Source organism: Bufo gargarizans, chromosome 4, assembly GCF_014858855.1.
Source record: "Bufo gargarizans isolate SCDJY-AF-19 chromosome 4, ASM1485885v1, whole genome shotgun sequence".
In the NCBI taxonomy this organism is placed as follows: domain Eukaryota; kingdom Metazoa; phylum Chordata; class Amphibia; order Anura; family Bufonidae; genus Bufo; species Bufo gargarizans.
Window position 1 is genome coordinate 139,188,128 of NC_058083.1, and position 14,615 is coordinate 139,202,742.

Here is a 14,615-nt window from a genome sequence, read left to right on the forward strand (position 1 = left end):
ATACATTGATTGCTTAAGATAAAATGGATTTGAACGGTAATATTAAATATGCATCTGAATCTCAGAATTTTCTGTGATACAGGTATCCTGAGCTATTCACATATATTTCAAAGAACGGTCAAGATGATGTGTTCTACGAAGATGATATCTGGCCAGGGGAAGAGGAGAATGGGTAACACAATCATAAGCTTGTATAAGTGCTGTGACACTGGCTTTACTTTGCTGTACTGATATATGGTATCTATGTTCTTGTGTACAGTGCGGAAAAAGTTCAAGAGATTGTTTCCTGGCTGAGAGCTCATCCTGTTAGCTTGTTGTCCCGCTCATCCTGTGATTTGCAGATCTTGGATTCTGCTATTGTGGAAAAAATTGAAGAGGAGGTTGTGAAGTGTAAGGTGCGGATCATACATCAGAAGGATTTTGTCCCACTAATCAGTTTTATGATTTGTTATCCTGTATAGCCTAAAGCTTTACTGACCTTCATAGAATTGAATCCCATCCTTATAACATTTGTCACAAATTCTTTTTGATATTTTTTTTTTCTTGCTGCTTCTCAAAAACTGCTTAGAGACTTATTCAGGTTGCATGTGTTCTCTACAGACCAAGAAGAGCAATAAGAAGGTGCGCGTGACGGTGAAACCACACTTAGTGTTTCGGGTGAGTTTTGAATGTAATATTTCTACATTTTATACCTTTCAAGTTAAGCTATTGCCAAAATAAATTGAACAGTAGATTTTAAAATGTTTATTTTTTTTAATGTATTTTTTACTTTTTTAATTATCAATAAATTATAAAATTTGATTGTTTACTAGCCCTTTATTTTGTTTGTGTCAGTAAAAAAACAAAAAACCTTTGACATGTCAATGACAGTTCAGAACGTTTGACCTCTAGGGGGTGTAGGTGCCAAGACCTCCACCGATCACTCGAATGAAGGGGCAGAAGTACTCAGCTGAGTGCCGTGCTCCTTTGTTTCTGATCGCTACTGCTTGACTCTTCTCAGACAGCTAAGCAAGCAGTGTACAGGCTCATAGAAAGTCTCAGCTGAATAACCCTTCATTTCAGCAATCGGTGGGGGTTACAGCATCCAGACCCCACTGGGACACATACACTCTGACATATCAGCGGTTTTTAAATGTAATTGGTACCTTTTTAAATAATATTTGCAACTGCTGTCAAGTTAAAATGCTGCTGTAATTTAGTGCTACATGGTTATATACGTCAAAAGTGAAATGGCTTGTTCATGGGGTTAGATAAATGATGTGCATCTTTCCCCAGATACAAAGACGCTGTTGTCAACTGATATATTTGGTATTGCAGATGAGTTATGACTTCAGTATAGAGGAGTCGCAGTACACAGCCTATGGCCAAAAATGGAGCAGTTTCTGGGGCTGTTAAAGGGAACCTGTCAAGTTAAAGATTAATATTAAAGGAATAAAAAAATATATGAAAATACTTGAATAGTATTTTATAATAAATATATTCACAAATACCTTTCATTACTTAGAATGGCTTGTTTTGTCTAGGGTGCAATCATTAGGAGAAATAAAATGGCCTCCGTCCTATCAGTACATACAAAACCTGTCCTAATCACACAGGAGGACAAGTTACTTCACCACAATGAGCCATAGTGCTGCCTCATCCTGCTCTGCTTGTCAGGAATCGTGATCCTGAATATAGGTGAATCTCTGTGGGAATGGAGAAGATGAGGAGACATGAGAGGAGGGTGAGGTGCGGCTAATGAGCAGCAGCCCTTGTATGGAGTCTCCATTACCACAGCCCCCCTTACCACAGTCTGTCCTGTCCATCCTCTCTGTACTTCATGTCTCTTCATGAACTCCATTTCTACAGAGATTCAGGTAAAGTTGTTATCCTCTGTAATCAGGATCATTATACCTGACAAGTAGAGAGGAGGAGGAGGCAGCTCTTTACCTCAGTGTTGTAAAGTAACTTGTCCTCATGTGTGATCAGGTCAGGTTTTGTGTGAACTAATGGGACAGTGACCATTTTGTTTCCCCTGATGATTGCTCCCCAGACAACACGAGCCATTATAAATTATGAAAGGTATTTGAGAAAATATTTATAATAAAGTAATATTTAAGTATTTTAATTTTCTCCATTCCTAGAGAACCATTTTAAGTTTTATGGGAAAAGATTCAGTATAACTTGTAATATATTCATTTATATCTGTGCTCATTTTGCTCTTTGAAGTCAAGGAGGAGGTCCTATCAGTGATTGACAGCCTACTTCTATGACTGTGTATACACAGCTGTCAATCACTGAAAGGACCGCCTCCTTGACGTCAAAGCCCAGACAGAGCAGAATTTTAATGAATGAAATAGTTTATACTGAATCTTTTCCCACAAAACTATATATCAGTTGGCTCCTCCTGCTCTGTAACATGGTGCCTATAGCTTACATTGCATTTTCATGGTGACAGGTTCCCTTTGAATCCTGGACAACTCCCTTAGACTCCAAAAGTGGTTGTCCCCTGAATTTAGGTGATACATTCCCACTCATTTCTGCCATGTTGACTTTCAGGGGTATGTAATTAATAATCCTTACATATTACATATATTTCTTATTTCTCTCTCAGCCTCTTGAACAGCAGTTTGGAGTTGTTCCAGACAGAGATGCAGAGTTCCGGCTGTTTGACCGTGTTGTCAATGTGCGGGAGAGCTTTTCTGTCCCTTTGGGGCTCAGAGGCACAGTTATTGGGATTAAAGGAGGTAATGAAACTCTTTTCAAACCCTAGGATTACATTGCCTCTTTAGATTTTCATTTATCTTGCCCAGTGTTGTTTCTTTCTATGAATTCTAAACCACAAATCCAATCTGACAAACATGAATCCCACTAAATAGGAACGGCTTGTTTTGGAGACCACATCCATTGGTTTTGACATAATATTGTTTTTATACTCTTCATGTACTTGCAGCGGAGAGAGATGCCGATGTCTTGCTTGAAGTATTGTTTGATGAGGAGTTCCCTGGTGGCCTAAGTATAAGGTACTAACATGAAAACATTTATTCTGCTAATTCCTCCTGGAAATAACTGCAAAAAATACATGATTTCCCTTTATTTCTTCTAGATGTTCCCAGTCAAGAGGCTACCGTGTGCCGACAAGTGCCTTAATCAACCTTTCTCATGGTATTCGTACAGAAAATGGTATGCAAAAGTTGACAGCTGTAGTTAAACCGCAGCCAGCCACAAATCACCATGGCTCTCACTCCTCTGAATTATCCACAGGAGGATCTCAAAAAGGACACTTGGGTGCCCTCAACCATTCCCCACGCTCGCTCTTCATCCCCATGAAGGTTAGACCTGTTCCCACTTCCGCCAAGCAAAGAGATTAGTCTTTATTGGTGGCAAATTCATACTTGTACTTATTAGCAAAATTGATTTGAATTGAGTGACACCGGGGGGAGGGGGGGGGCTCCAAACAAGTATATGAAAGCAGTAGCTAGACATTGAAGAATGTTTTAAAAGATTATAATTCTAAAAATTTTATATTTTGTGTTGGTATTAGGGGGCAGCCTCTTTAATATTACTACAGCTTTATTATACCTTTTTGTGTAAGGCTGCTTTCACATTTGCGCTAATTATTTCCGTTGTTCTGGTCTGTAACAGGATCAGAACAATGGAAAAAAAAATAGAAGTGCCCGAACCAGCACATAATAATTAAGACTAACAGTGCCAGACGGACCCTAGTGGCTATAATGGGGTCCAGCTGGTTTCTTATAGGGAGTCTAACCAAGCCTATAACGCCAATGTGAACTCAGCCTAGGAAAGTTACTTAAATCTGAATGTATGATGTATTGTCCTTGGTGCAAGGAGTGTCTTTATGTACACCTCTACATACCAGTGGCTTTGTCTGTCACTGACCTTTATCAATTACTGGTGGCCTGTCTATGGATAGGTAATCAGTCCCTTTAAAGTAAGCTTGTGAGGTAATTTCCAGCTGCCATATCTGAGCAGTATATGAGAGAGAAGCTGAGCTCTGTGATATATACTGTAGGTTTCTATGGGGCAGGATTTCTGGAGTAAAAACAAGCAGAAATAATTACAGGACTCCTAGCAGAGACGGTGAGAGTCCTGATTACCCCTCCCACATATAGTGATTGACAGCTTTCTGTGTGCCTCCTGATACAGAGAAGCTGTGGGCAGAGTAATCCGGATTCTGTCTTTGTTGTAGTCCTGTCAGTATTTCCTCCATATACCTATATATCCTAGAGCTCAGCTTCTCCCCCTTTATAATATGCAGTACTGCTCTCTGATATGGAAGCTTTAAGCGGAATTGGTTAGATCATCGGTCTTATTGTCAGTTTCTGTACTGTTGTTTTTAAAGCAACCAAATGAGAATCCACAATTTCAGGCAAATGCAAGCTCTCCGCAGAAAAGTGGTGTCTCATCTGGAAACCAGAACCCGAAGGCAAGTTAATTTCAGTTGTGTTATCAATGTAGCCCTGTCATGTCTGTTATTTTATTATAGATCTCCCGATTCAATGCAGCGTGACTCTAATTATCTTATTCTGAAGTTCATTTCAACCATTTACACCTACCACATTGGTGACCTGACTAAAAGGCCCCTTTACACTGCTCTATTGAGCAGATGACTGTTGGAAAAGAAGTGTTCCTTCCCGGCAAGTGTCTGCTCATCAGTGAGGGAGAGTGCTGCATTTACATGCAGTGATGTCCTCCACAGTATGGGGAGAAGAGATCGCTAATGCCATTGCTCGTCCCCGTGCAGAATTTTTTGCCGGCATTAGCAAATTGTTTGTTAGATGGCATGATCTGCCCAGAAGCAATGATTTGGGTGAATGCTTTGCTCATTCATCAGGTAATCAGCCACACCTTTACACCAGCAGATCATCGCTATGAGCATTCCTTCAAATGCTTGTTGGTGGTTATCTGCCGAACGCTTGACCAGTGTAAAGGGGCCTTAATGTGTGCAGCTACACCCATCAGCAGGCACACTTGTTTCTATTGATGCCTGCAACAATGGGAAAGATAACTCTCTTGAATCATCTCATGATGCTCAGATTAGTGTCTCATTTAATGATGTCTAGTTTATACTGATCTGCTGTTGTGAGCGAGGGTAGAATAGCGTGTAGGGACTGTATAGTATAATTCAATGCTATTGCGCAGTCTTGTATCGGAGAACATGGCGCATGCTGCTCAGTGTGCTCCATGTTCTCCTCAGCAGCACAGGGGAGAAGGAAGCAGTCTCTCTCTCCCCCTGTGCCGCCGCTGCCACCGATGAGGAGAGAGGGGCATGCGCACTGCGACACCAATGAAAGTAAACATTTAATACAAATCCAGGAGACGGGACCTGCAATCATCGGCAATTAACCCCTCAGGTGCTGCATCCGCCTCCTGTATCAAATGTTAATTATCATTGGTGGCGCAGTGTTCCCCCTCCCCTCAACCCTCTAGTATTAAAATCATTGGCGCAGTGCGCCCCGCCCCCCCCCCCCCCCCCATCATTGGTGGCAGTGGCCACAGGGTCCCCCTCCTCCTCATTGGTGGTGCAATGGCAGCTTCTGATCAGAGCCCCAGCAGTGTAATCCCGGGGCTCCAATCGGTTACCATGGCAGCCAGGACGCTACTGAAACTCTGGCTGCCGTGGTAACCTCCCTGCTGCTGTGTGTACTATGCCCAGGGCAGCAGGGAGAGTGTGACGTCCTATTCACCCTGATAGAGCTCTATTAGGGTGAATAGGACAAGGGATTTAAAGATCCCAGGTTCTAGCCCCTAAGGTGGGAAATAGTTATTCAATAAAAAGTAAAAAAAATATTACCCATCACCACGTCCGAAAAGTCCAAACTATTAAAATATTTAAAAAAAATTCCTATGTGGTGAACAGAAAAAAAAAAAAACTCTGTGGTTCGCCATCACCTTGTCGTCTCTCCCCCCCCAAAAAAAAAATATAGGATCGGACTGTTCTATTATGGGCCGGACATTCCATAAAAATGTAGAATGCACGCATTTTTTTTTTTTTTTTTGTGTTCTATTTTTTTCACGTGGTATAGAATGGTATTGAGTATCGCAATACTTTTTTATGGTATCGAAACAAAATAAAAATTTTGGTATAGAAAAATACAACCCTCGTGCCACTTAAAGGGTATCTTAGACATATATGGCACATCTGTAGCATATGCAATAGACGACTGGTAGACTTGGCTCCCTGAGGTGCAACACACATCTATCTCCAGATTATTCGGTGGTCCTCTGTCCCACGGACACTTGTGAATGGAGGTAGTGACCTACTTGGCTGTTTTTGGATAAAGAAGAGAATGAAGTCACATCTGTGGGGCCACCTCTCCATTCACAGTGGCTCAGGGTTCATGTGATCCCGGTTCTGGGTATAGTTGCAGATCCCACAAACTGGGAAATGCCACCAAACTTCTTTAAAAAAATGTATGTAAATACTGCAGTCATTAGTATTGATGTGGGCACAAAATAACTGCCCCTGTAATGCTGTCAAAAGAAGTAGGCCACTATGGAGATGTTTGCTGATATACTGTACATATGAAGAAAAGCTGAATTTGTCATTAGATGTGTTGTAATACACAAAAACCAAGCTCTGCTAAGATCTGCAGTTTTTCCACTACTTGATCTTATTGAGTGCTTTGTATGCATGGATGTTCTCTACATAGAACATTCCTGTGGCATTAAATTGCCATGAAAAATGCTGCTTCAATTTGTGGACTATGTAGAAAACTATTGTACTATTTTAAAATTTACTTTTTTTCCTGTCTTGTTGATTTTTTTCCCCTCTCTATTAATTTGTATTTGCAAGAAAAGCTTATGTTTTTCCACTCCTGGTATTAATAATCATTACAGTGGGTACTGAGTCTGATCATAAATGTGTTGTCTATTAATCTATTACATGCTAAATAACCACCCTTTCTATTGCTTTTTCTTGTACAGCGTAAACAAGACGAATTCAGCAGTGTGTGGCACTCCTTGCAAGGCACAGGAAAACCTGAATATGCAGCACACAAAATGCATGACAAGGTCTGTAAGTTAGGATGAAGAACAATCATGGTGTGTGTGCGTCAAGCCTTTTCTGTACATTAATTAGTGTGTGTTTTTTAGAGTCTACCTCAGGAAAAGAAGCCTGGCCTCATTATGCACCAGTACAACAAATCAGGCAACATTGGGAACACCTCTAAGTGCCAGCAGAAAAAACAAGAACCAGTGAAGATAGGTAAATGAAATGAGCTACTGCACTACCACCCATCACCAGCAGGGAGAGGGTGGACACAATATGAGTAATGGTCACTGTACTTTCCACACACTGCACAAAACAGTAGTACAGGTTAATATCCTATCGGAGAAAATGCCTCTCTTTCTCCCCATTCCTCTTCCTAAACTAATATTCGCTACTAAGTCCATTTTGACAGACGAGCGAACTGAAGATCAGATTAGGTACTGCCTATCGAAGGCTGTGGGAAGGGTGAGGAGTGAGCTGCTGTGACGGAGAAGAAACAAAGAAGAAGCTTATTTAGAGAGGTTGACATATAATGCCCATAGAAGTGTATGGAGAGGAGAGGTAGAATGCTGATAGAGGGAGGAAAGGGCATTTTTCTCTGATAAAATATATTATAAGCTTTCTTATGTTCACCTGTTTTTAAGCAATGTTTATTGAAATGACCTTGATCATTGAAATTGTTTTTGTTAATAGATACCCCCCCTTTGACGTTCAGCTATTGATATTTTTATTTAATGATATTTTACGTGTCACACTTAATAAGGCCGCATTACAGTTCATCTCGCTGAACCCTCTACCCCTTCAGTATGCTCCTCTTAGCTGTGGTTTTTACCATACAGTAAAAATTACATGCTGAATGGCACATAAGTGTATTTATTTCACATATTTTAATAATCACAATTTTGTTTGCGACCCAGCAAGGGGTTTCTTCTGGCTGATTAATTTAAAAAATAAAGTTATTCTTACCTCACCGATCCTCCACCGCTCTGGTTCAGACCTCGCCCGGTCCCCTTCCATTCAACACTTTATTGACACTCTCCGCATAAGAAGTATGACCGCTCAGCCAATCACTGGCCGCAGTAGTGGCCGGCTTAGCACCTGAATGGGAGTGGTGGGGGTTTGCGGAGTATCGCTGCTTTTATTTTTTAAGCCATTCTGACCCTTTTTAGTGACTTTTTACCGGTTTGACGACCTTTATTTTGACCAGCGGTAAAAGCTGCTTATCTGAGCTCATAGGGCAGGATGAATTGTTTGCGCAGACAACTCAGAGAATTAGTTCTGTCCTGCATGTACTGTAGCTTTAGCCTCATTGCGTCATAGATTCCCACATCGGCTTTTGAGCATGGGACTTATGCTATAAAGTATTGTTAGAAGATTTATTTATAGTGATGCAAGTTTCATTCATTCAGAGTTATCAAATCATTCCCTATCCATTAATAAAAATAAAAAATTAAGTTGTGGTAAGCATGGTAGAATATATTTAAAGGGTTTTTCTCACTTCAGCAAATGGCATTTATCATGTAGAGAAAGTTTAATACAAGACATTTACTAATGTTTTGTGATTTTTCCATGTTGCTTCTTTGCTGGCTGGATTCATTTTTCCATCACACTATACCAGGGATCAGCAACGTTCGGCGCTCCAGCTGCTGTGGAACTAGATCTCCCAGCATGCAAACTTACTTGGCTGTTATTGTAACTCCCACAGAGGGGAAAGGAGGATTCTGGGAGTTGTAGTTTCAGAACAGCTGGAGTGCTGGAGGTTGCTGATCCCTGCACTATACCCTGCTAATTTCCATGGTGACGACCACCCTACAATCCAGCATCAATGGCTGTGCTTGCACACTATAGGAAAAACCGCTGGCCTATATGCGCTCCCATGGTCCTGGCCACGAGAGATGCCATTGTTTTTTTTCTATAGTGTACCATGGAAACCAGAAGTATATAATGTGATGAAAAAGTAGTCTAGCCAGCAAAGGAAGCCATAATCGCAATACATTAGTAAGTGCCTTGTATTAAAGGGGTTGTCAGAGTTATGAAAATAATATATATAGCACTGTAAATCTGATGGGCAGCAATACATAACTGAGCTAAGCAAGTTTCAGGCAAAAATAATAATAATGCATTTCCTAATTTCCCTGGTTCTCTTCTGGCCCTTCGTTTACCTGCAATAACAACAATCTCTGAAGTTTTCCTCATGAATATTTGTGCCCCTCCCCCTGCTCTGCTAAGGGAGTAAATACAAGTCCTGCCCTGAGTGACATGTCTGTCTGCTGGGAGACTCAGCTGCTTGTTGTATTTGTAGGACTACAAGTCCCAGCTGTACAATGACACTGCTGATACACACAGGATCTTCTCCCTACCTGTTCTTGTGCAATGCTCTGCAGAACTCCTCTGTCAGCTCCTGTGCCCACCATTTGTCTCCTCACAGCCTGCATCTACTCAGTAAAGCCTTCAGCCCTGAGTCTGTGCAGCTGAAGGGTTCAAGAATCCAGGAAGAGAGCAGACTGCAGTGCAGGGGGGCGTGCTCAGCACAGTGACTCTCTGTGTACAGACACACATCAGCTCTCAGGCTTGTGCACGAAACATCATCAGAGCAGGGAGAGAGGCTGACATAACAGCGAAATCTGAGAAAGCAGCAACTTGAGATAAAGTAAGTGAATTGTAAAGTCCTTAAATTTGCCTAGTTAGAAACATACACAGAACAAAAAAATAACCCCTTTAACTTTCTCTACATGATAAATGCTCTTTGCTGAAGTGAGACAACCCCTTTAACAGATGTGCTTTGCAGCTGCCTATTTTTAAGACACCATATTGATGCATTTAAAGAATATCTAGCCAAGTTCCTAATTTTACTAGTCGCCATGCAACATTTTTATATATTTTGTGTGAATTCCATCACAAATCTATTAATACTATGCTAGGAAGCACATTTCAATCGATTTGCTATTTCTTTTGATTTCAGCATTTAGTTTTATTGTGTACTATCTCCAAAATGTATGTCTTCCATCATACAGTACATACTCTAATACATTTGCCATACATGTTGTGTACATGATGTCTAGATATTAAATAAGAGTTTTCAGAAAGACTTTTATAATGTATATTGCAGGAAAACAAGGCTTTGAATTTAACAGGCAGGAGAACCTGCTGCTGGGTGTAGCTCCACAGGTAAGCTCCTGCGTCTAACGCTCATGGATGTTTCATTGAGTGGACACTTCCATCAGAAACTGGTATTTTTTTAAACTCCAACTTTATTGTATTTTTGTCTGTTTCCTTTTTACTTTCTTATCCTTTTGTTCCACTGAAATCTAAATACAACAGTACAGTGTTCCTCAACTCCAGTCCTTGGGGCACACCTGCCAGTCATATTTTCAGGATTTTCTTTAGTATTGAGCAGGTGATATAATTAGTGTCCATGCATCAGGACCTACCACAGGTATTCATTCTGTGGGATATTCTCAAATCCTGACCGGTAGGTGGGCCCTGAGGATTGGAGTTGAAGAACACTGGAAATGGCCACTGAAACTACAGAGCTCCATCCGTGATGTAGTGGACGGAGCTGGTTACTGCAGCACTGTTAGGCTAGTTTCACACCTGCGGTGTGAATTCCGTCAGAAAACAGCCTGCCGGAACTCGCCAGATCCGGCACTGATGGAATGCCCGCCGGCCATATGAAATATAATGGGGTCAGGTGGAGATTCAGCCACAACCCAGCAGACAAGTGGAGACCCAGCCGGACACAAACCGCTGCATGCTGTAACCTAACCCTTGGAGTAGACTTTATCCCCTGGTAAACCTTGATTTAACCCCAAAAGCAAGTCTGCACTGTTTATTACTTTGCACATAACATGCATATGAGTCTTGTGTTTGCATTATGTAGAATGTCTTTGAGCCTGAAACCCACATCAAGCTTTTGAAGAGAAATGATCAGACAGAGGCACTGCACAGTAACGTTGGCCCCACAGAAGGGAAGGTACTGCTGACTTCAACCAAAGGATGTATTACCACCTGTGAATTGCTGAATTGTAACACATTATCTTATTCACAGCCAAATAGTGAGTTTGAGAACCTCTTTGCATTCTCTGAAGATTGCAGGAGAGGGACAAGCACATTCTGCACCCCTCGTGGAGGCTCAGTCTACAACTGAAGAACATTTGTCTCCCCAGTCTTTCGCTTTGGTAAGTTTGTCTCACTGGTTCTTTTGGTAACTTACTAGAACAATAAAGGCGATTTGGGGATCTAAACCCAGGGTGGCTAATCTGTAGGGATAGATCATCAGTGTTTGATTGCTCTGGGTCTGATCCCCAGCACCTCCACTGATCCACCTCATTTATGCTGGCACAGTCGCTTATCCATTCTATGTCTAGTACTGAAATTCCATTCAATTGACTATAGCTGTGTGAACAGTAAAGGGGATGTGACACTTGCATTGTTCTGACGATAGGTCCTCAAACGCCTTTTAGACCAGGAAGTTACACACCTCTACCTGGAACTGGCCTTGAGACTTACTACAAATATGTTTGATTTTCCTTCTTAGAAAGGGACGCAAATGTTAAAGGAGATCTTGAAGATTGACAGCTCTGATGGTGCAGACAAGCAGAAAGATGTTAGAAAAGATCTTCCTGTCCAGCGGAAACAAACCAAGCAGATGGGTATGCCTCCCACCACTTTATAATGAAAGTGTTTGTTCATACTATTACAGAAGGTTTAGGGTATGTGCGCACTCACTTAGGATATTTGCACTACTGCTAATTATCCCCATTCAATGGGGGGTAATCAGTGTGTCGTTACAGACTGCATTTTCTGAGTCAAGAATGGACATGTCCTTTCATGACGTAGATTTGAAATCCATGCTGAAAAAATCCCGGTCCATATAAACAGCGATGTTGATTCCCATTGAGAACAACGGGGCATGAATTTGACTGAGGTTTCTTGCAGATTTCAGTACAGAACAGGCACTAAAGGAGAGTTCATCAGTGGCTTTCATGCCACATTTATATTGTAGAAACTCCTAAATTGTGTCAGGTGCTGTCATTGTTGTAACCGTTTGAAAAGTGGATAGAAAAGTGAACAGGGGTTTAGCGGGAGCGGTCAGAAGCAGCAATGGACCAACAGATTTACTGTCTGTAATTTATAGCACAAATCTACACGTGCTCATACAGTAGCATGCATGGCTTTTAATTTCTGATGTAAAACAGTGAAAGATGAATCAGATTTATAAAGAGGCGTGCAGACATAGTTTTGGATTAAGACTGGCATATGAAATGCCAGTCATAATAAATCTCTTCCTTAAGCTTTAGGGTTATGGTGGTTGTTAATCTTGTGCTTTTTCTACAGCTGCTCATATGAACAGACCCCATGGTGCTGGACCACCGTTCAGCGCCCCAAATCCAGAATTGCTGCGCCCACCTCTTCTTACTCCACCATTAGCCACACCTTTGGCCCCAGCAGTAGCTGAACTTTGCCGCATCTGTTCTCTTGTTGGAATGCACCCACCAGAGTTCTCACTTCTGCGAACACCACAGGTAGGATTCATGCAAGTGTCCACAATGTATCCCAAACCCGGTATCTTTGGAGAGCTTTAAAATCTCTTATGTTTCTGAGTAAAGCATCACATCATTAAAGCAATTGTGACTTACTATATTATTGTAGTTGAAAATTTCATCCAAACCAATATTGGTTGAGACTACAAATATAAATGTATCCCACTCCATGCCTAGTTACACTATTACTAGTGCTCAGATGGGTTATGTCATGTGTAATGTAAAAAAATAAAATCATACATAATCTAGTACATGAGAACCAGCCCTGAACCTCTCGTGGATCTAGAGTTCCAAATGAGGTCACAGCATCTAAATGCGCAAAAACCCGGGAGCTAGCGCTTCCGGGCTTCCTACCGATGCTCCGTTTGGCCAATTGGGGCATCAATAGAACTGAGCGTTTTCTTCCACCTCAGTGGGCAAAGGAATCGGAAAAAGAGCAAACAGCAGAGGGCACTATACAGATACATTTCATTGAATAATGTAGTCTTAATACATTTTTATTTACATGCAAATCCAAAACTATTCAGATCCAGGTGCTGGTTTGAAAACTGTAGAATATTTGTGGGAGAACACCTTTAAAAATGTAAAAATGAATCTCGGGCATCATATAGTACATGAGTTTCTAACAGAGCTAGAATGGTAATGGTAACACAACCTCTTTAATCTTACATTCTTTGGTGTCTTTATTCTACCTGTTTTGCAGTAGGTAAACCCCTTATACATTGGTTTATATGATATTTTATTTTAAACCCAATGGATTTTTGCCATTCTTTTGATGTGACTGAGTGTTTATCTGGCGTATACATGTTATTTTCTTTTTATCAGGCGATGACTGTCTGCCAAGTGAAGTTGTCAAATGGTTTGGTCCTACATGGACCCCAATGTCATGCTGAACATGAAGCAAAAGAAAAGGCTGCCTTTTATGCGTTACAGAGACTGGTAAGTAAAGATGTCTCCAAGCCCCTATGCTGAAGCCAAAATGTACATTTCTAGCTCTAACTAGAATCTGTATCGTGCTCTAGATTTAAGTGTTACTAGAGAATGTGGTTTTTAGACACGATCGTATACCTTACATTGCATAGAAATATATTTATACCTAGATGCTCTTATTTTGTCATTAAACCAAAAAGTGACCTAATTTTTGATTATCCCACCAGCAAATCTCCTATTAATGGAGTATGTTCACTCATATGAGACTATGTAGGCAGCGTCTCACGTGAGTGTAGTACTGTCCTGTAATTAGAGATTTGCAGATCAGGTGAATTAGGAGTTTTGCTTATAACTAGTTGGGCATCTTTCAGATATGCGACTTTCTTCAGTCTTGTCCCCATTCAATGTCAGCGGAGACAAAACTGAACAAACCAGAACGGAGTGCAGCAGAATGCACTCCATTCCGTTTTGTTGCGTTCTGAGACCAGAAATAAAAATGCTGCAAACTGCAGATTTGTCTGGTTTGCAAAACTGAACAAGCCGGGTCCGGCACTAAAAACAATGTAAGTCAATGGTGCCAGATCAGCTTTTTTTCGGGCGGGAAAAAAACGGATCCGGCACCCATTGACTTGCAAAGGTGTTAGTGCCACATCTGGTTTGTTCCTTTTTCGATTTAATACAACCGCAACGGAACAGAAGCAGACAGATGTATTAAATCAAACTGAATTACATACGTGAAAGTAGCCTTAAAGTGCACCTAAACCTTCACACACTTTATTAAAACTTGTTGTAAGGCCTCATGCACACGACTGCAAAACGGGGTTCCGTTGTTCCGTGATCTGTTTCCGTTTTTGTTTCAGTGTTTCTTCCTTTATTTTTGGATCCGCCAGACATGAAGGAAAGTAAAAAACAAAATCTAAGTCAAGTTTGCCATGCAAATGATAGGAAAAAAAATGGACACGGATGACAATCTTGTGTGCCTCCGTGTTTTTTCACGGACCCATTGACTTGAATAGGTCCGCGAACCGTTATCCGTGAAAAAAATAGGACAGGTCATATTTTTTTCACGGACTGGAATCGCTGATCACTGACGCGGATGACAAATGGTGCATTAGCAGAGTTTTCCACGGACCCATTGAAAGTCAATGGGT

The 14,615-nt window shown here is 41.1% G+C and overlaps 1 protein-coding gene across 4 annotated transcripts in view; it reads left to right on the forward strand.

The window, feature by feature from the left end:
- The window catches only part of XRN1 (5'-3' exoribonuclease 1), a 77,978-nt gene extending 66,335 nt beyond the window's left edge, over positions 1-11,643 (forward strand). Inside the window, exons 26-39 of one of the 4 annotated variants that reach the window (XM_044289209.1) lie at positions 83-172; positions 260-395; positions 601-657; positions 2,594-2,726; positions 2,933-3,002; positions 3,086-3,162; positions 3,244-3,311; positions 4,343-4,426; positions 6,928-7,014; positions 7,096-7,207; positions 10,101-10,159; positions 10,872-10,964; positions 11,040-11,169; positions 11,529-11,643. In XM_044289209.1, coding sequence (XP_044145144.1) covers positions 83-172; positions 260-395; positions 601-657; positions 2,594-2,726; positions 2,933-3,002; positions 3,086-3,162; positions 3,244-3,311; positions 4,343-4,426; positions 6,928-7,014; positions 7,096-7,207; positions 10,101-10,159; positions 10,872-10,964; positions 11,040-11,138 — 1,165 coding nt within the window. In that variant the 3' untranslated portion in view covers positions 11,139-11,169; positions 11,529-11,643. Of the gene's footprint in view, positions 1-82; positions 173-259; positions 396-600; positions 658-2,593; positions 2,727-2,932; positions 3,003-3,085; positions 3,312-4,342; positions 4,427-6,927; positions 7,015-7,095; positions 7,208-10,100; positions 10,160-10,871; positions 10,965-11,039; positions 11,170-11,528 lie in introns of all 4 variants that reach the window. The other 3 variants (XM_044289210.1, XM_044289208.1, XM_044289207.1) reach the window with 3 other exon arrangements.
- The last annotated feature ends 2,972 nt before the right edge of the window (positions 11,644-14,615 follow it).